We start from the raw sequence: 26,707 nt of genomic DNA, 5'->3' as shown, positions 1-26,707 counted from the left end.
TCAGTTACACCATTTTCATTTATTTTGACTTTGATGAAGCATTGATGACTCATTTACAACATTTTGGTGACATTCCAAAGGTTATGTTACTGTGGAATGTTTAAAAAATGCACTTTAAACAAACAAACAAAATGCAGCCTTGAAATGTTAATGAAGTCAAAAGGCTGTCTTAGCAAAAGATCAGGCTGATTTTTGTTTACAGCTGTAGAGCTCCTAGTCTAAAGCATAATACAGAATGCTAGTGAGATTCTCGCTACAATTGGCAGGAATTCATACAATCTAATACTTATTTTGCACACTTCAATGTCAATTACCTGTGGTTTTCACGAATGTGAATCTGCTTGTTCACAGTTTGATTTACATTTGAATATATTAGAAATATTTAATTAGACTAGAAAATTAGTATTTATATTAGAAAATAATTACAGCCCCCCCCAAAACAAATAAAACAGAGTCAGATTTCATGAGCCATAACTGATATTCCACACAACTTAATTTTTTTTTTCCCTTTTCAACACAGGGTTTGGACTCCTTTCTCCAACGCAAGGCTATACTTTGACAGCCTGCTGTTTCTGGCTGACAGTTTGTGTGGGTGGTTCTTCTCTTCTTCACTCTGGTTTAAAGTGACATTTTCAGGTGGCGGACGGTGGGCGCAGTGACAGGAAAACAAAGTGGCCTTCACAGAGAACACCCTCAATGCTCCTTTCCGAATTATTTATGATGTTAACATTTTGATGAAAGAGAATGCGGCAGCTCTCATTCCCTCTTAACCCTTTTTATGTCAACAGGGGGATCTTCCTGTAATTGGAAAAAGCCTGCTGGGGGGGCTCGTTTCCCACAGCGCAAGGATACGGGGGGTGTCCATCCAGGTCCAAGAGTTATAATCGTCTCAGAGAAGGGCCGAGAGGGAGCTCCATCAGAAAAATTTAGCCTAGCTGACGGATCGTGTGATACAGAAGGATATAGGGTACAAAGATCTTTCCAAATTAACACTTATCCCTGTGCAGGGATTTTTTTTTCTCTGTAATTATACAGAAACTGAGTTAAATACATCAAAATTTATTAAACAAAAAAAATCACAGCCACAGAAACCGAGGGACCAAAAAATGATTTTTTGTGTAACAATCAGAGCTTCTTCTACTGTTCCCCGTAGTAAAGCCAATCTAATTCAATTTCTAAACATATACTAACTTAGGGCTGGACATCATCTCCAATATAAATATCCAAACTGACACACCCAATATGACAGACGATTAAGAAAAACACATTTATGATGGTAAATCCACATTGCTAAAATTGGTGAATCCAATATTGCTAAAATCTTGAAAAGTAGATGTAAATATCCAACCAAAAAAAGTTTGGCATTTTAAGGTCTACAGGTACACCAAAATGACTTGCATTTCAATTGGACATGAAAAAACGTGGTATTCAGATTGACAAGAGCATCAGTGGCTTTTATATTTTAAAATATTGCAATATCTGGACACAATCTGTGCTGGACTGGGTAAGACAGCCCAGATGAAAAAAAAAGTTTTTCAATTTTCAATGAAAACATGGCAATTACCCTATTTTTACCCTATTTTTCTGGCATTGCAATCCAAATAAAACAATCAGTAAAACTAGTGTCAAGACTGATCTAATAAACTGTGGTATGTAGCTATCAGCAGATCTAAGACCCTCTTGGCTTGAGTCAAATATTTTAGAAGCAACTAAGCCTGCAGCTAGCTGCTGCTGCAATGCTACACTTTGGTATTTTATGGCAGGCTATCATCAATTAAGAGTATATTTCACCTGCCATTACAACTTAGAACAATGGAAGTACTGTATGTCAATAATCATGTATTTTGAACAGAAATCAAGTTACATTAGGTATTAAGTGAATATAATGAAAAAAAATATTCCTAGCTTTTAACTTTTAGTATGTGTGCTTTTATATCCATTTTTTGGCAACACATTGGAATAACAGGACAAAATAGAAAAAAAAAATATTTCAAAACATGTTTTGTTCAATTTTAAAATCAGTGAGTCGTTAAATGGTTTTTGGCTTAATCACTGCCATAGACCACACACAAAAGACTACCAAGGGAAAAGAATGTTCTCCGACCAAGGCACGTAGAAAGTAACAATCAACTAAAATCTAAAAATCACAAACCATGTCCGGCAGGTAGTCAAGAGGACATTCACATTTGCTGTTGGTGCTGCTTGTTCTTTTGGCGTTTGCTCTGGAATGAGCAGCGCCGGAGGTCTTCCGGTCCGTGGGCAAACGCACAAGACTTGGGGGGCAAGGGGCAACCCTGTGGGTGGTTGACGTGGAACCAGCACAATCGTGTCTTGAGCAGCTCTGAGGACGTCTTCCGCTTGCTCGTCCTGCCTCCTGTCTCCATTCGCCAGTCACGGATCCCAACTCTTCCCCCTTCAACTGCACCATCGTGAAAAATACCATTAAAAATGGTGGCTCATATTAAATCATTGCAGCTTCATAATGTATATATACAGTATGAAAATTATATTATAGTCAAGAGAATATCAAAGAATTAAGCTTCTAGAATCTAATATAATGTGAAATGCATATTTTAACTGCTTTTGAGCAGACCTCGTTTTCATGGTAAATATACAATTTTTGCATTCAAAATGCAATCTCTTTAGAAACTTTTCAATAATTATTTAAAATAATTTAAAATAAGACAGTCAAACGTCTTTAAAAACTTGGAATAATTAAAGGAGTTAAGTTTTTGACATTTAGTGAGCTGAAGATGTGCAAGCAGTGTAATTATAAGAAAGCAAAGCATCCAGATCTGCAAATCTGTGTTAAAAAGTAAAGCTAATTAAAATCAGGCATGTGCATCTCTGGAAGTGACAATGCACCTTATGTGAAGTTATCTCAAATATTTTCTTAATTTTAAATAGTTTTAACAAAACATAACATTAATATAAATGTGCATAAACTCCTAAAAAATCTGTGTTAAAAATGATCCAACCACACTGAAACCTGTTGACACTGAATATACTTGTACAGTGATAATGGTGATTTTAAGATAAATAGAAAATTCATAGGTTTAGAGTCAAACTAAATATGATTAAGTGATACGAGAACAATGAGCAGACATGATATTGTCCTTTGCTGGCATGAAATGAAGTGCAACATTTGTGCAAAAGCAGAGCAAATTAAAGCAAGCATTAATTTGTTCTGCTTTCTCAAAGTGTTAGCGAAAAGCACTAACTTTTACTTCTATAGTTGCTCATTCAGGCCTTGCTCTGCCTAGACGAAGCCATTTTCTGCTGAACTGCTCATGTGACCACATTTCTTTAATTTAACCATCTTTAAACCTTTTCTCTGTAAATGATATTTAAGTATAAGCCATAAATAAAAAAAACCTTGTCATAATAAAGTAGTAACATTTATAAATCGGTTGATTTTGAGTTGGGCATGGAATGCACCCCCACCATTTACTTTACATTTCTGAATAACACAGTTTCAGCTAACATTAAATACCTGTACACTGTATGAGCACTGCTATGACTATGAATTAATGAAGGTTTTCTGTATAACTTTTAAAGGGCTCAGTGTTTTCCCCCCATCCCTATTAATGACTAACATTTATTCTCACTTTTTTCCTATACATCTGTACTTTGCAATTATTGGTCATAATGGTGCAGTTAGAGCTGCTGTCTCTCAGCTGCAGGGTTCTGGGTATGATTCTGGCCTCAGGCATCTGTGAACTGTTTTCCAGGAGCTCCATCTTCCTTCCAAAGAGACATGATGGATAGGTTTGATTGACGGTTCTAAATTGTCACTTTCCCAATGGCCCTGTGATGGACTGACAATCTCTCAGTCCTGCTTTGTGCCCATATGCTCCCAGATCAGGCTCCATTTTGCCACAGTCATCCACACAGGTACAAAGAGGTGGTCTCCAGTTACCTTAGAACCCCAGACAATGACAAAGGGTTCATACAGCATTCCTCCTTGATGATTTCCAGATTACGAGAATAGGCAAGTTTCTTGCTGTTACTAATTACCATACCAAACAGCTGTTGAAAGCTTAGCACACAGAGCTCTGGCCATGCAAAGCATATCCAAAGCAACATACATTTGTACCTATTTAGACAGCTGGGCATTTTACTGGGGCACTCTGGTTAAAAGACCATGTTCAAGCATAAAAGAGCAGTGCCCTATGTAGGATCTGGTCCCACAGCTTGCCACTGCTGGCAAACGTAAAGAGGACAACCTACCATTCCTTCAGATTAACAGTGGGAAGAGTAGAAGGCTTCAAATTCTAACAACCATTCAATGTGCAGAGACTGGATAGACAAGATATAGACAGGAAGGCTGAGTTCAAAGCAACACAGCCTCAATCCTGTCTTCAAGGAGAAACATACTTTGGCATCTGACAACACCCATAACTCCCCAATCTGCTCGACAGATGTTAATGCCAGCAGAAAAACAGCGTAAGAATGGGACCCACCACTCTCCAGCATGGACCATTATTGTTACTGTAGCAAACAAAGAATTCCATACCTTTGAACACCTGATGATTGTTTTTTAGAAGGGTCTGTAGGCCTCCACATTCATTTTTCAGATTTTGGAGTGTTTCTTTGTCCAAAAGCTCTGCTGTTTCTCTTAGGGTCAGACTTCCTAGGAAAGTACAAAAGTAACTACCTTGAAGACACTTGTAGTTTCATTTTAGCACAAAACTCCAATAAAGTATATTTTCTCATCTTTAATTCCCACATAAGGTTTAATAATCATAAAGAGCAATGAACTCTTATGTTGTTGAATGTGTCATAAAGATTACACTTTCAGCTTATTACAAATGAAAAGTAAACAAAGCAGCACTTACAAAAAAAAATTGTATTTCATAATCTAAGCTAATGCCTAAATATTATTATACTATCTACATTCTACAATTGTGTCATTTTTTATAAAGTTTTTATAATTTTAATTTTTATCTAAACTATTCTGGGGCAAAGCATGGATAAAAATGGCAGCTTAAAACTTACATACAGGAATATACAGGAGTTAAAACACTTTGTATTTCACAAAACAGTCAGTTGAAGAACTATGAAAGAACTATGGAAAAGTGATCGCACTCTTTTTTAGCAATTCTAGATTAATCATTTTAATTTTTATCACACTCTCATTTCTCATACACATACTGAAACTATCTGTTAAATTCGTAATGTAGAAAGCTGTATTATTAATCATTCCTCAACATGTGAATCGTGTCCCTTAACAATGTAACCACCAGTTTTTGAAATGACTGTTTTTTCAGTATCTCCAGGAAACAATTCAATGCTTAACACAAGAAATCTTTGGAACAATACTGAATAAAAAAAAACAACTTTCCATAACTTAAAGAATTTTGATTAATAGTTAAAGTGAAAATAACCTACAGAAAATCATGAAAATGCTCTTCAAGTGATTAAATCCCAAAAATATTTTTAGAGGGACAAAGTGCAAGGAAATGCTGGTTGGTGATAAGTAAAAGAGACTGAAGACAGAGTCATTAAAGTAGAATTAATTGTTAAGCTTTTCATATAACAGCTGGTGTTCATACCATTTATATATCAGTTAATATGATATGAAATCAAATATATCCTATCAACAAACAATGTAAAGGCTTGCGAATATGTGAGGATACAGACTGAAATTGACATTTTGATATTTTGATATGCTAACCATACGCAACAGGATTTATACCTTAATTGTAACAAAATTTAAAAAATAAATAAACCATCCTCTAATCATGATTTATTTACAAAGTTAGCATTTAATGGAAAACCCCCCCAACAAGTACTATTTGTAATTTGCAACTTGGCACGTAGGTAGAAAAAGTGATTTAATCAAAGACTAAATCAGGTTAAAGACAATTGAAGGACTTAATTTGTGGCCATTATACAAGGGTGGATTGGGATCCCAGTAAGAATGGTGAGAATGGCAATGTATTCATCATGTGACTTGGTTTATTTGTAAGAAGGTTAGTGTGTATTTGTGAATCACTTATATTTTGTTATTTTTCTCTCAGAGGAGTAGAAAAAATAAAAATTGGGACTGCTTCTTTCAAATCAAAAGATATACTACATTAAAAGCATTGTTGCAAGGCTATAATTGGTAGAATTTGCCAGAAAATGTCCACAAAATTATTGGAGCTTCACCAGAGAGTTTCATAGTTTCTACCCTAAGAAAGTCTGATTATAATTGCCAGGTTTTGGTCATAGTACCATAGCAACGATGTAACCCTCAAGCAGTGGTTAAGAAAACTATTTTTTTTTACCAACTCTAGTGCCACCAGTTAATGAGAATTTAAGAGTGACGTATTAAAGTACAGTAGAAGACGTAGTCAAAAGAAAAGTCAATAGCAATAAAAGGTATTACATTTTATATTTTTAAAAGAAAGGTTTGGAGACCGTGAAAGAGAAGCTTGTTAGCCCTGCTGATAGCCTGGGGGTAAATCATACACTTAATGAACCCTAACAAAAATGTACGTTGCTTGGATGCAATATTTAAATATATATAGATTCAAGACAAAACAACACTAGCAACTCTTGTCTGAACTTAGTTAATTCAGCTGGTTGTATATGAATGAAGCTAAGTTATAACACTGTACTTAGTTTATTTATTACAGCTTCCTTACTTAGGAAGTTGTAATGGGTAGATTCTAGTATTATGTCAGCTGAGTTATAATCCGTTTCAATTCTCGGAATGTACTGTGACTAAAGCTCAGATCCGCCAGGGAAAACTTTGCTGTGTTATCAAAACCGTTGAGGCTGTCCACCCACAACCCATCAGGTTTAAGCAGCAGTGAAGCTTTATAATTGAAGGTGACAGAACAGGGAACAGCACATCCTCTGATAGTATCCACACAAATCCCATTCCATCAAAAACTCAGATGATCAGACCTTTTAAAAACATTCAATCTTGATGAACTAGTGATGAACCAGATGAACTAGTTTGTGTGTGCTTTGAATGAGTTTGTTACATCTTTACTATATGCTTGTTCGTATAGATTTTTAAAATATTAATTAAATTGATATGAAGACGATAGAATTTCCTTTTTGGTATTAGATTTCCATAAAGAAAAACAGCTGCTATATTTAAATAAACCTACCAAGCGTCAGCTATGATTGCAGCAATGTTTGTTTTATCTCTATGAAAACAGCATACCTACTATACAAACACAGAAACTGCTACATTTTATTTAATAGTTTACATATCATATATATATCAATGTGGCAAATACATTAAATCACTATACAGTATATATGTGTAGCTTCCAATTACAAAATATCCTAAGTACTTTGCAAAGTCAGAATTCCTTAGAATAAACCTATACTGATGCATATTGAAAATATTATAGTTTTACTTCAACATTAAGTATCATATTTCAAATCACTCACGTCAAGAGATATTTGAGTACTTTACTCTTAAATTAAATTAAATATAATTTTATATGTAACTTTTTTTCCCTGAGGATATAAATCATGGAATTTATCAAAAAGAGTAAGAGGGTTTTCTGTTTTATTTATTTACAGTATATGCCGACACATACAGTATGTTTGTAAAGCTTTTTAGGACACTTTTTTTTCCATATTCTGCAGCATGGCTCCCAGCAACTGAATTATATTATATTGTTACAGCTTTATGACTTTCCCTAGGATTTTTTCAGTTGTAGCCTTCATTTACATAATTGTAAGAAAATCACAGCGAGTTGCAGAGAGTCCCAGCGCACGCCCATTACCATCAGTTGTGTAGTGTGACACCCCCAGCGACTCAGTCATAGCGCTCTTAACACCCCCTTCGACTCTCTGCAACTGGCTACGACAAAATCAAACTGGTTTGACTTTCTCGTAGCGAGTGGCAAGTCGTAGGGGTGGGCTCTTGTATCTGCGACAGTCAACAGCCAATGAGCGCTCAACCAGACGTACAATGCATACAATGTGGCCGCAAGGAAGGAAGGAAAGCGAGTATTTTGGACTGTGCAACTGGTGGAGAGGCTCGTTGAACTTTGGAGCCAGCACAGATGTCTGTTCGATTTTTCATGTTTGTCATTTTGTGTTTGTCGTTAGTTTACTTTAGTGCTCCTCCCCTTAATCCGGTGTCCTCCACGTTGATTGGTTGCCAAAATGAGTCGACCTTGGGGTACTTTCACGGCGCAATACGAGATGATGAAAAGGTGAGAGGGAGTCATGTAGTCACCCCCTGCAATTCCTAGTCGTATAATTTGACACCCTCTAGGACAGAAAAGGGAGCGAGATTCAGCAACTGCAGTCGTTAAATTTGACATACTCTCCAACTAGAAGTTGAGTCATGCAGTGTGACACCAGCCTTTAGGTGACTGAGAAGTGTCTCTTAGATTTTAGATAAAGTCTGTGACACTTGCAACAATAAAAAGTTCTACTTCAAAGCAGAGAGGATGTTTGCTGAAGTCTGAGGGGTCCCTTGAGCAGAAACAATTGTAAAGTTTACCTTAGAATACCTAGGTGGATTAATGATTGTCAAGAAGCAGTACAGAAACACATAGTAGATCACATTAAGAGCACAGGAGAGGAAGAAACACAAAAAGGGGGTGGGGGTGGGGGGGTTGCAGAAGGAGAAGAGGGAGGAAGAAACAAGGGAAGCAAAGAGTCCCTTGTAAAGTCCGCAGGAGCTAGGATTTGAAGCTTGCGCCAGGCAAGAGCCCCTACTTCATGATTATCCAAACCAAACCTGAATGGAGCTAAGTATTTGAACCTAGTTAGAGAGAGCTTGCTATTCTGTGTTTTAAGGAACTTGGGTTTCCTGGGTAAACGATACCTCAGAAATGTCTTTCCTGCTTAGGGTGCATTTTTATGGATAGGAATATAGGCTCCCATTTATTTTCTGGCATCCGGGGTGCAGAGAGAGAGATTTAACTGCAGTTGCATTGTATTTAGTTAGAAGGCAGCTCATCTCTTGTGTGGCCTCTGGAGGCATATTAAGAGTTTAGTGCTTAGTAGCGATCCAGGGTTTTCTGGGTGACCAGGATCTTAGGCCTCTGAAACGCCTTGTTTGTAAGTACTTGTGTGTTGTATGTTTTGTTGTGTGTAGAGTATTTTGTGTCTTGTAATTATAATAAATATTTGTTTAACCAAGTGTGCCTGGTTTATTACACCTCTCAACAAAGCTGTGCCAGAGAACACAAAATTCACATGCCTCTAATTATACCAGGCACTTGGGTATATTGCTAGAAATCATTTACAAGTTTGAGGTTATGAATAATTATTTTACTTATTGACTAAACTGCTTAGTCAAATCTTGATTTTCATATAGTTACGTAACCCCCCATTTGTAACAAAATTAATTATATTAATTAATTAGATCAAAATTGTTATGTTATTATATAATATTAATTAAATCGAAAACCATTACCCTTGTAGGGGCAGAAGTAAAAGTATTAAAGGCATTTAATTATACAGTATATAAATCTCAAGGGTCTGACAGAATTTTACTAATGGTACCAATGGTACTCGATAAGATGTTATTCATCAACCATTAACAAAATACTTCAAATGGCTAACATCAATACATCTAATGACATACAAACACATCTTGTTTCTGTTATACGTAAGATTATGAAGGCAATAATTTCAACTAACTTAAGAATAAAACAGGGAGCTATTTCAGTGTACACTGGCAAGAACGGAACAAGTAAACTTTAATTTTATAATGAAAAATAGAAACAGTTGTGCAACATTTCAACTGTACTTTTTTCGGGTGCAACTGTGAAATAGAGGAGTATACGATCAGTATGGCTTCAGGATTATGAGCCGTTTAGAAACAAAATTAAAAAGATCGATCTTTTTCTAACTAGAGAGTTCTTTGACCAAGCAAAAACTGTATGTCAAACAGAGCCTATGACACGGTATATCATGAATTGGAAACAGAACAGATAGAAGCTGGGCATTCAAATTGTGATGATAGAAATAGTTGAGTACCCCATGAATCTGAAATAGTACCACTACTCCTCCTAATTTACATCAATGATTTGGATTCTAGTACACTCTTTAAACTAGTTAAGCATATGAAGGACTGGCAAGTACTACAGAAATTGCAAATTGCAAAGAAAATTCCTGAAGACTAAGACAAAATTCAAGAGGCAAAAACATGGCAGATTACATCTACTGTATACACCTTGAAGAAGTGATATAAAAAAGTTGTATGTCTTGACATCATTATGGCAATTATGTCACAAAAACATATTAAAATATTGTAAATCCTCAAGCACACCGACATAGTCAACCCATTGACTATGACTATTTGTACTTCTCTAGAATCTAGAATTCGACATGAAATGGAAGACCAATGCAGAAACTATGGAAAAGTTTATTTAAACGGAGAGCAGGAGGCCCTTTTTTTCCCCACGATTGTGGGCGGTTAGAACAAGCTACCCAGTTATGTTGACCAAAGTGTAATCCTGACATCTTTTAAAAAACCCACTGGATGAGAGTCTTGGATTTATTAGATACTAGCAACCAAAAGGGCTAGATGGGTCGAATGGATTTCTCACGTTTGTACACTTACTGTACTTAGCTTAAGCTTGGTGCTGCCTAGCTAAAGATTGTCCACTGAACAACGAAGAAGCTAGAAAACAATTCTATAGTTTGCGCTTCATGGTGTGGGTATGTACAGTACAGTATATCATACCCTGGTCTGGGTAGCTGGTATGCTCTGTGAAGTGACCCCAAACGTAGCCTAGTACACAAACATTTCTGAAGAAGAATGTAGCCTTTCTATGCCAATAGCAATCAGTATTTGATTTTCTTCAAATTAGGATTAAAAGTCTAGAAGAGATCCTAAAATCATATACAGTATCTACTAGCAAGCAAACTAGCTAGAATGGCCAAATGATGACCTCTCATTTGTAACCTTTCTTATGTTTTAAACCTTCCATATTTAAATGGAAATCATTATTAGGACTTCTCATATCCATCTTGTGTAATATAGTCCAAAATAAAATATGATTCTATATTTTATAGAAGCTATATGTAAAATGTAGTAATGAAAGTAAAATTTTTATCTAACATTAAAGAGTACCAATGCATTGTTCATTATTAACAACACTGGAAGTATAATAATAATAATAATAATAATAATAATTCATGTATATTTATGTGTATTTCACAAAAGGAAATAAGTGATTTAACAGGATTCATCAATTAAGTCCCTGCTGACAGGTTCATAATAATTACCCAAACAATAGGATTAAGCAGTGCATATTTTTTATAGAATTCATTGCAGAGAAGGGAATTTAACCGGAGTGTTAGTAGTACTATATGTAGATAGTCCTAACAAAGATATCCTTATTAGTTTTGAAATGCAGATTTTCCTACTTTTGCCATGTATTAATGAACAACATTCTGGAAAGCACTGTGAAACAAGTAGGAACAAGACCTAAATCAGACATTACAGTGCATTGCACTGGATTCATTAAAATATTTAGAAAATATTGAGAGATTATTTAAACACCAATTAAAGAAAAATAATAAATAAATAATCAATATTGTCTTCTCTGGAGTACAGGACGAGATTGTAGCCTACTGGTGTTATGCGAACTTGGTTAAGGACTTATAAACTACCATTACAACATCACGTCATGGTCTTTTTTCCCATTACAGTATCACAAGTCAGGTATTTCTGGCTATATTCTTTAATTCTGACCAGTATTTTCTGAGTTGTGGTGAAGATTTTGATAGCCAAAGTAGAAACTAAAACAGGTATAAGCTTGTTCCGATGATATAGCTATAATTACAACTCAATGTATCTGAAATAAGACTAAGCTCACAAGGTTCATAAATTTAAGATCCACAACAGCAATCTAGGTGTGTTGAGACCTATCATCTCTTTATATTCTCAAATTAGGCTTAAAAGGTGCACACAGTCACTATATATTGTGGGATTCTATTGTGGGCAATAGCACAGCAAGAGCCATATTGCAGATCTGTGAAACTGAATATCGCTGTTATCTCAAACACTGCACTACCTCTTAGCTGTAAAGATTATAACCCTTATTTTGCTCTCAGCTTTTTCCATCTTTGAAACAACCAAGTATATCTCTCTATGTACATGAAAGTGAATAAAAGAAATTCCAATAAGAGGCATAAAACGTTTTGTCACTATAGTACAGTCTATGAGATAAGAACATTTACTTCTACAGGTCAATACCTCATACTAGAAGACATCTCTTACTAGAAGACTCCTGTAACCTCAAAAATGTACTCTTATTTTTTTTAAGTAAGATTAATGAAGTACAGTTTCTTCTTACCAGACAGGAGTATTTATCTTTCCTACTTGGGTGTAGGACACAAAGGTCCATACACCAGAAAGCTCTTAAAGGAAGTGCCTCCAAAATGAATAGCTCCAGATGTGCATGCGGCAGCCGTACAACCATGCAGACTCATCAAAACTGATTATTTCTCTCTCCCACATGATTTCTTCTCCCTCTCCATGCATGCATAAATGCCTTTATTTTATTTAAATAGACATACTGCACCCAGGGATCGTAAACATCATTGTCTGTAGAATTTATAACATTGGTGTCCATGTTTCCACCATTTCATCATATTATTTATTCACTCAAAACTCTCTTTCGGTATTAATTATAATTGTGCATTTTATATTTCAAAGGAACTTTAATCCAACTATAACTTTATAACAAGTATGATATAAATACTGGCAGGTGAGACAAATTAGTGTGGCATCCATACTGAGCAAGGGTCGCGGTGAGAATGGATGCAAGGCAGGATATACCCTGAATGGGATGACAGGGCACACACACAATCACACAATGACAAGCTTGTACAAGGGACACCTTAAAAAACACTAATCCGATTAACCAAGATGGTGTGTTTTTGATCTGTAGGAGGAAACTGAAGAAGCCAGTGAAAAAGCATGAAAACCTGAGGAGCATGCAAACTCCACACATAACCTAACCTAGCATGAACTGAGACCGAGACCACGTGACAAAGCCATGTCTCATACACTAATTGTTACGTGTACACAAATAACCACCCAAAAAGGACTTATGAAATAGTGCAAGTAATGTCCCTATTTGAACAGAAATGTTTTCAATTTTCTGAGTATATTGAATTTAAAATTCAATTTAGAATTTGCTTGTTACATGCGCAATTACTAATACATTATTACTCATAACATAAAAAAATATATATTTCCAGCACCAGCAACTACTTGCATTATACCACTGTTACATTTAAAACAGCATACTGTATATAATACACCACTGCAACTAAAAAACACAATTTCAGAAATCAGACATTTACCAGATGGAGAATTCCTCATTTTTTTCACTGGAGGTACATCTGAAATTAAATCAGTGAAATTGCCCTTCACATTCCTTTGAGAACAGAGCCTTGAAGGACTCTTTTCAATAGAAGTTCAGGTGCTCAACATGACAGGACTACATTTAAAAATCTTTTGGAATTACACTCTGAAAATGAAAAAACAATGGAAGGTTGATTTGTTCAGGTGAAATTATAGTTCTTTTCAAAGAAAAACATAATGCAAATATTTTGGTGTCATTTTTGCCCAACTAAGAGGCCTAAAGCACAGAAGGCATTTTTAACACTCACATTCGGTTTGCTTTGCTTGCAAGAACAAGATCTTACCTCCATTGTTCCATGTATTATTATTACATCTTTGCCCATCTTCTGTTTTCAAACCTAGCAATGCGTTTGCCACTTGAAGCACAACTTTGTCAATTAATTCACGAGGAAGATGAGCACAGTTTCTAACACATTCAATCTTCTCTCTAGGTTGGAATCCAGCTGCCCAGTTCCCAGTGGCACAAACTTGCTTGTCAGTGTCATGGTTAATTTCCTTTGCAACATCATCCATATGGGTAGTGACATTAAGGCAATCAACAGTGGCCCGTAGGTGAGTAGTTTCTCCAGCACTTTTTCCATGGTTAGCCATTGCTTGGCAGGCCAGTCTTTTCTTAATATACTGGGTTCTTTGATCATCCACCAGGGCTTCTTGTGAACAGTCATAGTTTCTAGTCTTTCCGATAAGACACACCTAATGAGAAATTAAGGGACAGAAAAACTTTTAATTCAATGTGTGCTTAAAACGGTTAGTGTTAACACGAATCTTAATAGGAACAAGTAAAGGATTATTCCATGCTGAAAAGAGAAGAAAAGAAACATAATGTTTCGACTGTGGAGCCTTCTTTCGGTGTCAAACCCAAAGAAGGCTCCACAGTTGCAACGTTGTGTTTCTCTTCTTCTCTTTTCAGCATGGAATAATCCTTTACTTGTTCCTTTGCAGCCTACACATGCTGACGCAGCTACCTACTTGAAACACTTATCTTAATGCCTGGGATGTTTTGCAGGCATTTGAAACTTAATATAGCACGGAGCCTCTTTTAAAGTTAAGTGAATGACGCAAAGACTAAAGAGGATGAAGTTAAACTTACTCATATTACCCCGCTGTGAAAGTATTAACTATAAGGTCTACTTTTGCGACACATTTTGCAGCTGTGACAAGTACTAAAATGAACACTCATGACCAACTCTTTGCAAAGGAGTACTATACAGGTCTATGAGAGTGCTACATTCTTCAGTTAAACATTTATATACATTGCAATATATTTTTATGAAGATATGTTTATTAAATATTTTCTAGGTCATATGTTTTCCCTCTCTGTGATAAATTCTGAGTGGGGCCTCTCTGTCGTGAATTCTAGATATCTAATAAACTCATGAAGATTTTTTAAATGAGGAGGACATAATAAGCACATTTCACAATGGCAGGTGCTTAGCAATTACAGTCTCATTACACTTTCCATCATCTACAATAAATCGATTAATAAATCATCCACTTCTTGCCTAAACCAGCCGTACATCTTGTTCTTCAAACAGTGACTGATAATTATCGAATTCATTTTAACAAATGAGCAACATATGATTATCAAGAGAATGCATCATCAGGGCTAAGGTGAAATAAAGAGACACACAGGCTATTATGTCACAAAGCATTGGACATCAAAGACAAGTAGCTTTTTCTACACTCCTCGTGAAACTCGATCTATATACCACATCAACGTTCTTATTCACCCGCTTTGTTGAAGGGATTCTGAGACAGTCTTCTTCCACTGTAAATCCACACACATGGCTCACTTCAGCTATAAAATCAATATATTCTTTGTACTGGGACTTTTCACTGTGCTGCCGGCTGTACTTCCCGTAGAAATCAAAGAAGCAGCAGGGTAGAACAAAGTACCGACAGAAATAGGAGGACCTAAAGTTGAAGACATTTAAATGAAGGATTAAGAAATACACTTGTTTTACTTTGCACTGCATCTAAGCAAGGCTAACATTTTTTGTAAATAATAATCTTTGTCTCATTGAAAAAGTCAAAAGCACCATATGTTAATAAACATCCATGAATGAGTCATTTAAAATACACTTCTTCAACATTCATGGTGAACAGAAATAATAAACAAAAAACATATACAAAACAGAACCAGTAAATAACAGAAAAAAAGGAAATGCAGACTGTGATTTTACAGTATATATCCTTGGGTTGCCATGTTTTGTCATTAAAGCCTTAAGAATAAAACTCTATAGCACCACCTGGTGCCGGAAAGATGTTTAATAAATAGAACAAGTAAAAAAAGCCAATCAAATGCTCAGCTGGCTCTACAAAACTACTCATCATCTGATTACATGCCTGGCAGCCATTACAGGTATCCATGGTGTTAGCTCATCTGAGTGGTTTCCGATCAACCAGTCCGCTTCTCGGAATAAGAAGCTATCACTTGGGGTGATTGCACATTCCTTTAAAAGAGAGAACATGAAAACATGATGTACAGTATTAGAGTATGAGCACAAACAGCACTATTGTCGTTGTACCACACCTGTTACATGGGTGAACTGGCAAGCAGTATTCACCACTTAATTCTTTTTTTACTTTTCAGATCTTATTGGAAGAAAACAGGCCTTTGAAAATTGAAAAGCATTAGGTATTGCTGAAAATCTATGAATTTCAAAACTACATTCTCACAGATTAATATGCAGATGTTTTGTAATTATGCAACTTTTTTTTTTACAAAACACCAAAGCACCGTAAAAACAAAATCATCAATCTATCTGGTCCATTGACCAACACTGCAAACACGAACTGTGTACTGTACTATTACTATTACGTAAAGAAGTGAAAATATTTTTTAGTTAGCATCCTTTTACTAATAATATTATTCATTTACATAATGGCTTGTAATGTAAATGTAATCCAACAACCAGTTTAAAACAATTTGATAAGAATTGACAAACTATACTTCAGTGCTGGTACAGAAGGCAGGTTTAAAAAAATCCACCCCCCTTCATACATACAGTACACGCACTCCCTTGTGAGGATGGGGCATACACATAAAAGGCTTTTCTGCGACTTTTCTAATAGTGAATAAAGAAATTGCAACTGTGCAAATGAAATAATATGCTCTCAGGAATCTGCATATATTTTATTGTAACATGCAGACCATCAGACAGGATTCCCAGAACGAGCAGTTACTACTTTTCCAAGCAGTCTGGATTTCTAGCAATGTGCTAATGAGCACGTCTGGAGTGCTAGTGATCTGGGTCAGCTCCCGAGCCCCAGACCTACCCACATCCTGTCATGCATCCACCCTGTGACAAAGATACATGAGGCCAATGTTTCTTTGGAGATCACAAAGGCTCGAGTCTCCACACATTGCAGACCACTGCGGGATTCATTAAATAATGCATGTCCATGAATGTTCTACAACCCATTTACAATCCTGCTGATAAGCCAGAGAGAAATATGCATAATGTCCTTTTTTCCCATCTAAGTGTACAGATCTGTAAATGGATACACAGTACACTAGAACTATAAGTCTTTCAGACATTAGGATTAAGACCTAAATTAAAAAAAAATAAACTCTAATATCTACTTAGATTCCACTTCCTTTACCTCAAGATGGGTTTGGGGGCCATACATGTCCCAGATCTTTCTTTTCCTCACATCAATACCCCTTCCAGGATGCTGTGAAATACATCAAATTTAAGTCTGGCTAGAATGTAAGTGCAATATTAGCATGTTCTGTGGAAAGTAAACCAGAGATCTATGCCCTTTGAACTTCTTTCCTCAATATTTGTCACAACTGAATGTAAAGTAATACAATGTTATGTTACGATGTTTAAGTCATCTGGGCTCAGGTCAAATAAAGATCGTATCTAATAAATTTTAGTCAAAATAGTTGACACATATACAGTCATCTCCAGAATTATTCAATCCCAGATGAAATGGGAACAAAATACCTCACAAATGTGTACAGATTGGATAATATACCATTTTTTTTTTTTGGGGGGGGGGGGGGGGGAGTCATACTGTTAATCTTAATAGAATCACAGATAAAAAAAGTTATTTTTGTCAGAAAACATGAGGGTCATATTTATTCACATCCCTGTAGCTACTACTTTTAGTGTGCCATTAGGTTCTGGCGCTTCTGAGGGGGGTGTGTTGACTGCTACTCCCTTAGGGTCTCATGTGTGCTCTAGGTTAGGAACCACCTCTATTCAATTGGACTGTGGACTGGACATTGACATGGTATATTTTGTGTGTTGTTCTTTGCCAATTTGGATGTTTGCTGTGAATTGCTGTCATGGAATATCCAATTGTGGCCAAGCCTGAGCTTCTCAACATGAGCTTCATGTTTTAAAACTCATTAAACTCATGAGTATGTAAAGAAAAGCTCAATTTTGCATTTCATCTGACCATAAGACCGTAGATCCAATTGTCATTCAGATGTTATTTGGGAAATCTAAGTCACTCCTTTTTATGGTTTACTCTTAGAAGATGTGTCTTCCATACAAACTGTCCCATGAATGTTATTTTCATGCAGGCAATATGGAATGGCACCTTCTATACTTTGCATCCTCAAAAAAGTTATTTTGTATGGTAAAATCTCCAACTGCTCCCTTTTGGATTTACAGTTACTTACCAAACCAAGTGTCCCCCAGCCCAAGGCCACACACCTGGTCCAACTGCTCCCTTTTGGATTTACAGTTACCTACAGTACCAAACCAAGTGTCCCCCAGCCCAAGGCCACATACCTGGTCCCTCATCCAGACAGGATTGCCTTTATAACAGCAGCCTCAAATGTCTTAACACTAGACACTACAGTACTTGCACCCTTATCTAGACAGGACTGCCATTATAGCATTATAGCAAAGTGTTTTAGTAATGGACACTACATTACATTTTGTTGTTTTAGTTTATTATTTTATACCCACCTCCCAGCTTGTGAATGGAATTCAATTACGGCAATTGTATAGCATGAATTTGCACTATACAATGCCATTATGATCATGGTAAGATTTTTTAAATTGATTTAAGCAAGTCACATTATCCAACCCATTACACATTCTGTAAGGTGTTTTTTATCTATTGTATGTTGTGTACAAATAAATAAGGAGGGAACTGTAGTTATGTTATGCACAGTATTTGATGAAAAAGTGTTTATGAACATGGAACAGTTTTAGGATTTCTGAAATGCAATGAGTTACTAGTAGTATTATAAAATATAAATTCTGCTATTAGCTCTCGAGCTAGACATGTGTTACATACTCCTTCATTGCTTAATATGTGGACTAAAAGTCCATTTCCACAGCCCAGGTCTACAAAGGACTGTTTTTCCATTATGCCCTTTTCTGTACGTTCCTCTTCCCAAAACACCTAAACAACATAAGAGAAAAGACAATAATATAAGATCATAAGTTGGACACGGCAGTATATTTTGCACTTAAGACCTTTGTATTTAAAACAGATACAAGTAGCAAGGGATGCCTTATTTAAGAAAACAACGTGTATTGAAAACATCTGCTCATGCCGAGATATTTACATTTCACTGGAGAGATAAATTCAATTTATCAACAGTTATGGAAACTCTTTTCACTTTACTTGACAGGACATATCTCCAAGTTGGTTCTATTCCCAACGCATCCATCCATTTTGTAACCACTTTATAATCCAGGGTCACAAGATTGCCAAAGCCTGTCCCAGAAAGCAACAGGCAGTAGGTGGCATTCACCCTGGACAAGACGCCAGTCCATCGCAGGGCACGCACAGACACAGAAGTGCACAGACTCACACCTGGGCCAGTTTTTCCAGAAGCAAATTAACCTACCAGTATGTGTCTGGACTTTTGGAAAGAAACCAGAAGACTCAGAGAGAGATAAACTCTGCACAGATAGCAGCCCAGTAACTGAACCCAGGGCCCCAGCGCTGCAAGGAAGCAATCCTAACTACTGTACCAACATGCTGTCCTTCCAATACATTATTAATATAACTAAATTTAAAACAAAGCAATTAAAAGGAAACCTTCTCTTAGACACTTTCCTCCCCTGTTTACTGCAGGGCCACTTTCAGGTTTGTAATCTGTCGTGGGCAGAGGGTGTTGAGGCTCTGTACATATGTGTGTCTGTATTTAGAATTATTCACACACTTGGATAAAATAATCTACTTTGATTTAAATTAAAACTATCACAACGGCACAATCCTATCTTGCATACAGTATAAAGCTGCTTTTTAAAGTATAAAGATATGAGATCGCTGATGTCACCCTCATTTCCACTACGCCTTAAAATCGGAAGCATTTTCTAAGTTAAAATCCCCCCCATAATGGCTTTGATCACATGAAACTAAAAAATACAGAAAAACTAACACATACCAATAAATATGTCGCGATGGCAACATCCTCGTAAACAAATTTTTCTGGATCTGTGACTTCAGGCCAAACCTAATACAGAGCATTAAAAAATAGATAATAAATTAAAATGTATGTTAGTGAATCAGGTATTTTACCATACCACAATACAGCATTTGAAGGGTTATATTAAACGAATACAGCGTCCTGGTAAAGTGCCGTTAACTACTTATAGAAGAACTTGATGACTAACATTTAACTGTTTCATTAATCGCAGTAGTTGAAGTTTTAAATCCAACCATTCGTTTTCTAACACAGGGGCTTGGGGGAGCCAGCGCATGTCCCAGAAAACAACAAGTGCAAGGCGAAATACAGCCAGGCAGAACATCAGTCCATCACAGGGCATGAAGTTAATAATATCCTATGTTTTGTAACTATTGTTTAACGGAGAAGAAATTTCTTTGTATAGATGTAAACTGAAAAATATACTTGATTGGTTCTTATATGCCGTGCAAGGACACAGTTTACAATAAAAAAAAACATTATAGTTACTGGAAGGGACTACAGAGGTGTCTGGGGCAACAGTTAAACATTTAGCTAGTGTCAACACTCGTAGTTTTGGGGAATCATCTGATTAATCTTGGTTAATTATGTTCTTTGTAAATGATTAAGAGTCCTCAACAGTTGAGGAACTGAGGATAAAAACAGGCAGTTAGGGAGACAGAGAGAAGGACACGAGAAGGAAGCACAGCAAGACAAAGGGAAAAGGAGAAGAGAAAGTGCCAAGTGGGAGGTCGTTGTTCCGATCAGTCTTTAAGACCAGATTCGAGTGGAGAATATAAACTTTGCTAAAAGAGCTTTCCAGTTTTCCATTCTGTTGTTTTTCAGGAAACTTGGATTTCCTGTATAGAGAATACCTAGGATAAAAATGGCCTCATCTGGTTATTGGATGCATTTTTTGCAAGGGAGATAGGTTTCCCATTGACTTTTTAGTATCTGGATTTATATAGATTTGCTTATTTATAGTGTAACCTGTATTTGTATGTTTACGTTGTGTCATTATTAATACATATTTGCTTAACACAGTGTTTCCAATTTATTACTGTTTTCACCAAAGCTGCACCAAAGAACAAAGAACACAAGCAACTTTAATAATACCAACTGAACAGACTTTGTAACCCCCTATTGGTAACAACAATAATAATAGTTGTTAAATAATATAGTACAGCACTGCTAAGTATTCACTAGAGTGTCTTTATCCCTTTTGAGGAATACGAACAAAAAAATGTAAAAAGTTAACAATCCATTTAGTATGCACTTACTTTGACCATTGCCTTGTACTTTTCCTTTAGCTGCTGATATAAGATACTGTACTTTTCCACGGGAATAAGAGAAAGGGTGCTTTTAAATTCACTCTTGCTCTTCTCAGTGCACCACTTCACTATTTTTGGTAGCAGCTCACTGCTGAGCCATGAAAGTTTGGGGTATACCACCCCGTCAGAGTCCCAGTTCTCTGAGCTGAAGGTGGAGATGGAAATGGACCTACAAAATAAGACCAGAGGCATGGATGACAACATCATGCAAATGATATTATGTAAGAAATCATACTGAGGACATATGGAGAAAGATGTGTTGTACATGTATCCTCTGGCGGACCACACCATTGAACGAGACGTTACAGTACTTCAATTCCTCCACTTAGGGAGCAGTTCTACCATCACCTGAAGAGAGCAATCTTACCCGCAGGTGAACCATGGCATCAAAATTGGAGGTGCTGTTTCCCATCTTCACGCTAAGTAGCGAAATGGATGAGTTCAGATTAAAGATCACATTCGGAAACCTCACAGAAGGTTTCTGAATGCTGTTGTTTTGTTTGTTTAAAAAATAATAAAGTAAAATATCTGCATTTTTTTTCACAAGAAATTCGATTTCATTACTGTTAGGATTTGGTGAGGACTAGGTGAAAGTCAAATACGTGTTAATATGTAAAACCACAGAATCCTAAGAGGGTGTACTTTCTTTTTAAGTGTATAGTCATGTCACACTACAAGCCTGGAAAATCCCAAACCGGATATGCTCCATTTCTTCAGGGTGAATCATTAACCTGCATCTACTTAGGAACTTAAACTCTGCCAGGTTAGTCTGCAAGTTCAAAAATGCAATTAAATGAGGTTCCAGTAAATTTTAAGGTGTCGTTACAAGATTACAACCTCTCGGTGGCACCACTGAAAGCATGCTCTTTGACTTGTTATTCCAGATCTTACCCTACACAGTGTAAATCTAGAGATAAAGTAATCAAACAGAATGCTTCTTTTCTGCTTGGGTTTGCATAAAATAACCTAACATGAATAGTAAAAGCAAAAGGAGTTAAATAGATGGAACTGGATCACCTGAAAATGTTGTTGTGTTACATATCCAATTGTATGACGGTGGAAGACCTAATCATCATTTTATTCAAATTCACTCACACCAAATGACAGAAAGGTCGTCTGTGATACCTGAAGGCACATGTTCTGTAATTACCTGTCAGCAGTGGCAAAGCTTATTAGTTCAGTTGCACCAAATTACTTTGACACACCACACAATGAGTAGAATTCCCTTCTTTTATCAATTAAATGAAGGGAGAAATCAAGTAGAAGAGATTGTACAAATAAAGAGTAGAATATAATCAGGACACCAGAATTAACACCTTTACTCTTTCAAAATGTGCTATGGGATCCTTGCAGACCAAAAAGTTAAGACCTTGTTTAAATGTCTTATCTGAAAGACAGCACCTCCTACAGCACAATGTCCCCTGTCACCGGAATGGGCAATGATTTTAAAATTCTGGTCCAGGGGAAACCTAGTGATCTATCAATACCTCTTACAGCTGTAAACTGGTTTTCATTGGATGTCTCCCATTCTAGTACCAATCAGCCCAACCTTGCTTTGCTTCTGAGATTGAGTATTTCAGCACTAAAGCTACTTTACAAGAGTGTGTATCAATAAAAATGTTTATCTAGCACACAAAAAAAATGAGTACAGTATAAGTACCTGAATTCAAACTACTCACCATTCTTCATCATTATCTGGCTGGAGCTGTATCTGATAAATATTGCCCTTTTTAAGAACCATGAATCCTTGAACGCTTTCAGCTACTGGCAGAAATGTCACCCGCATGCTAAAGAGATCTGTAAAGATTCAGTATTATGATCAAGATGACAACAGAAAAATGTATATAAACCATAGCATATTTGTAGAAAAATTATTAGCAGACTTCATGTAGTACTTTTATCATCTAATGAGCTCCTTGAACCATTTCATAAAGGGCTTAGACAAAGATACAGCACTGAAACAGCTCCTGTTATTGTAATGTGATAATGGCTTCAGACTCTGGGTCTGCTATATCCTATAACCCCAGTATGCATTTGATACTGTTAATCCCAGCATCCCACTGGATTACAAGGAAAAGATTTGGCAGCCAGAAGCCAACTGATGAAAACTCTTTCGAATCCGATGTAGTTCCACTTCTCCAGGGGTTTTCCCAGGGTTCTAGGCTGGGACCTTTACTTTTTATTATTTCCATGTGGTTTCTTGATCTGATTATTTGCCATCAAGGACTTGAGTACCACAACTACGCTGCTGATACACAAATTTAAAACAAATACTGGTATAATTTCTGAAAATTACAGGTGTATACTTGAGATTGACATATAGACGTAATAGAACATTTGTAAACTAAACTCATAAACTCCCATTGCAAAGTTCCAGATTTCAATGTAGTTTTTGACCTTGCTGAAATCAAACCTTTGTTTATTAGCGATTTAGTTGCTCCTTTTGGAAGACGTGTTCTTCAAAAAGGAATCTTTCTTCCAGCATAAACCCCACTCTGCCTATCTGAAACTGAAATGGTGACAGATGCCTCTATTATATCAAGATTAGACTACTCTAACACCTTACTATTGTATCTTGTAAAATACAAAATAGGCTAGTTTGGCCCTGAATTCAGTAGCCTTAACTAAAAGACCTCACGTCCCATGTAAATTGTACTCACTCCCTGTGAAAATTAAGAGTGGATTTTAAAGTTTTCCTGTTTGCCTATAGAGGCACGGAATGTTCTATCTCAAATTATTGTAAGGATTTACGTTGTTTTGATTGTGACGGATTTATTCAGCTAAGAACTTGGTTTCACATGCTGGACGATAGCGCTAGAGCCAAATGTATAGATTCATTGCACAGTCCATTACATGTACTTTCTATGTATGGTGTACTCTGTCTTTTGATTAAATTTTAGCTTCCCCTGCCCTACTGTGCATTTAGTATCTTTAATTTGTTTGTATTATTATTTATGTATTGGTACGGACCCCTACTAACTGAAACTGAAACTCTGTTTAAATGGCAAATACAGTGAGTGGGCGCAGTATTTGAACTTTTGAGTATTGAGTATTTGAGTTAAAGATGCTAAACGTCTTTCTCTTTCTTTCAAATATACAGTGAAAAAAAAAGATTTCATGGCTGGTCTTACCTTTCACTATAAATTCTTTATGATAGCGAGTCCCATCTAGACTGACTTTAGGAATTACCGATCTTGTTGTAAAACTCCACTGTTCTCTTTTTCCAGTACGGTATTGGGAGATCCCTTCAACACCGTTCCTTAGATAGCAGAATACATCGTTTAGTTCTTTAATGTCAGTATTCCAAAATCCTGATAAAGTATCTTCTATCTCTGCATCTTCGCAATCCTTACTCTCTTCTTCTTTGGCTCCACTCAGTCTTTTATTTACTACATGAGGTTTCTTTATCCAAACATCTACAGCCGACCAAAAACCACCGGGCAGAGACCCACATGAGTCTTTAAATTTTAATTCTGAAAGTTTGGACATTTTAATTTGCGTCTCTCCATTCACATTGTTGGTACGAGAAACCAAGCGCATAGTGATGACGACATGCACAAACACCGGTTCGTCCTTAACTTTAGTCGTCACTCGTCGATTATATTAATTTTATTTTACCAGTAATGTTTTTGTTACACAGCTATATATTTCAAGATTCCACTTGAATCACGCTCGAAACATTAAATTAACAGCTTTCATTATGTGTTGTCATTATCACTCTTATAACACTGTATGAAGAAGCTGTGTGTGACAAAGGGTAAAAAGTTAGGGCAGCAAGCTCTGGGGTAAAAGGACTATCGCACCGAGAAAGCGACAAACAGGACGATTCTTTGACGTACAACTGTGTCGTTGTTTGTAACAGAAAGGTAAGACAAACAGAGGCGGTGTTTTGATGTTAAAAACGTTCTACTGAGACATACAGTATAATGAATTGATACACATGTTGTCTTTATTTTTAAATGCCGTGAATCGATATAAGATAAGATCACTTTCTTGCATTAGCAATTCGTCTTTTCGCATACCTCAGCTTGCTCTCCATGAGACACACAGGCGGAGAGAAGCTTGGGGTGAGAGCGAAAGGTCAGCCATTGTACAGCGCCCCTGGAGCAGTTGGGGTGAAGGGCCTTGCTCAGGGGCTCAACGGAGTAGGATTTCTATGCCAGCCGCGGGATTTGAACCGGCAACCTTCCAGCGAGAGGCGCAGATCCATATATATATATACTGTATATACAGTATACGACTCTTTTCAAGAACAGAAAACTTTAAAACTGCCAAATACATATTGTGCAAATATCTCTCCATTTCATGTACTGTAGCTATTGATAAGAGCTGTTAGCTGGGTTATTGGGAGTTGAGTCGGGCAGTTTTTCTTCGCGTCAGGTGGTTTTACTTAAGACATTTACTGTATATTTAAGCTATTCCCTTGAATTTCAGTGCAGCTAAAACACTGAAAGATTTTTCTCCACTGATGTGTGTTACACACACTGCAACTCTACAGGTCCCGAAAACAATGTCAGTCGAGCTACTAAGAAGTTGGAAAAGACAATATGTTGATTCTGCTTATTTTTGAAGTTCTGCTGCAGATCTGGGAAACGTGTCTGTTACACAACGTGTATTATTATATAGTGATATAGTTCACTATTATTACTTTCAGTTTTCAAATGTTTTTAACTGATTTTAACAAAGTATGATTTGAGTAAGACTGTATCACAGATCCACAAAGATAGTTCTCCCCTCTGTTTTAGTCCAACTCGTTATACTTCATGCAATGCAACAGAACAACGGGCAGTTCTGTCACTCAGCTTTTGATAGCAGTAACAAACCCGTTTGACCTTGTAGGAACTACGAGCAAATTCACACCAGATAGAAAAGTGAAATCAATTAGACTGTGGTTAAGTACAGTACTCAGCAGTATCAAAAACTAGAAAATGCAGCTTTTCTCCTGGACCAGGATTAGGAACTGCTGGTTCCTGATATAATTGTCAACAATGTGATTTAATGATGTCATATAATAACGTTGTGTAAGAAATTAATTTGTGATAAAAATTTCTCCTTTTCAGGAATTGAAGTATCATTAGAAACATGAGTGTACAAAATAACACTGGGATCGGGATTACCCAGCATGGTGCAGGGTACGATCTATCTGATCTTCCCAGTGGGCCATTGGATACTTATCGAAAAAAGGCCTCTTTTGATTGGAAAGAAATGGTTGTGTTTCTTGACGGTGAAGAAATATTAGCCTTCAAGGTATGGATTTGTTTGATGTTCCAAATTCATTGACATTCATTGCTAAATGATTGCTATCATTTATGATGTTTTAAGTAAATGGGCAGGTTGAATACCACATACATCATCCAATTTAAGATTCAGTCTTTGAATTTGTCCTTGTTAAGAGACGTACGTCATAGAATCAATTTTACAAATTAATATTGTTTTGGGTCTTCCATGCTCTTCTGCATGTAGCACATCCACTTTTTCTTTGACTGCTTTAAAGTCATGCTGTTTGAGGCATTGAATCTCAGCCATCAGGACAGTTCATGAAGGCTCCTGTTATAGGACTTCTTTTCACCTTAGTTCTGTTTTAACAAAAACTTTATGTATCGATCATCAATGAATATAATGCATTTACAGTAGTATATG

At 36.5% G+C, this 26,707-nt stretch overlaps 2 protein-coding genes across 3 annotated transcripts in view; one reads left to right on the top strand and one right to left on the bottom strand.

Moving 5' to 3' along the window:
* Positions 1–24,626, bottom strand: trmt44 (tRNA methyltransferase 44 homolog). 2 transcript variants are annotated; one of them, XM_088629439.1, is made up of 11 exons: positions 24,199–24,626; positions 22,747–22,864; positions 21,017–21,236; positions 19,719–19,787; positions 18,617–18,724; positions 16,961–17,032; positions 15,701–15,807; positions 15,085–15,268; positions 13,639–14,047; positions 4,517–4,633; positions 1–2,419 (listed from the first exon to the last, which is right to left on the bottom strand). In XM_088629439.1, exons 1-11 carry the CDS (start codon positions 24,605–24,607, stop codon positions 2,181–2,183), a joined length of 2,052 nt encoding a protein of 683 aa, XP_088485565.1. In that variant the 5' UTR covers positions 24,608–24,626; the 3' UTR covers positions 1–2,180. The 2 variants fall into 2 exon arrangements, with proteins under 2 accessions (XP_088485565.1, XP_088485574.1); XM_088629448.1 differs by lacking the exons at positions 1–2,419; positions 4,517–4,633 and adding an exon at positions 12,626–13,460.
* Positions 24,627–24,635: 9 nt separating this feature from the next.
* Positions 24,636–26,707, top strand: part of acox3 (acyl-CoA oxidase 3, pristanoyl) — a 50,942-nt gene continuing 48,870 nt past the window's right edge. The window contains exons 1-2 of the mRNA XM_088629426.1: positions 24,636–24,933; positions 26,128–26,314. Of these exons, the coding sequence (XP_088485552.1) occupies positions 26,150–26,314 (165 nt within the window). The 5' untranslated portion in view covers positions 24,636–24,933; positions 26,128–26,149. The remainder of the gene's footprint in view (positions 24,934–26,127; positions 26,315–26,707) is intronic.

Source organism: Lepisosteus platostomus, chromosome 1 (assembly GCF_059453375.1).
Source record: "Lepisosteus platostomus isolate fLepPlt1 chromosome 1, fLepPlt1.hap1, whole genome shotgun sequence".
Classification (NCBI taxonomy): domain Eukaryota; kingdom Metazoa; phylum Chordata; class Actinopteri; order Semionotiformes; family Lepisosteidae; genus Lepisosteus; species Lepisosteus platostomus.
The sequence above is the reverse complement of the archived record's forward strand: the minus strand, read 5'-3'. Positions and strand labels throughout refer to the sequence as shown.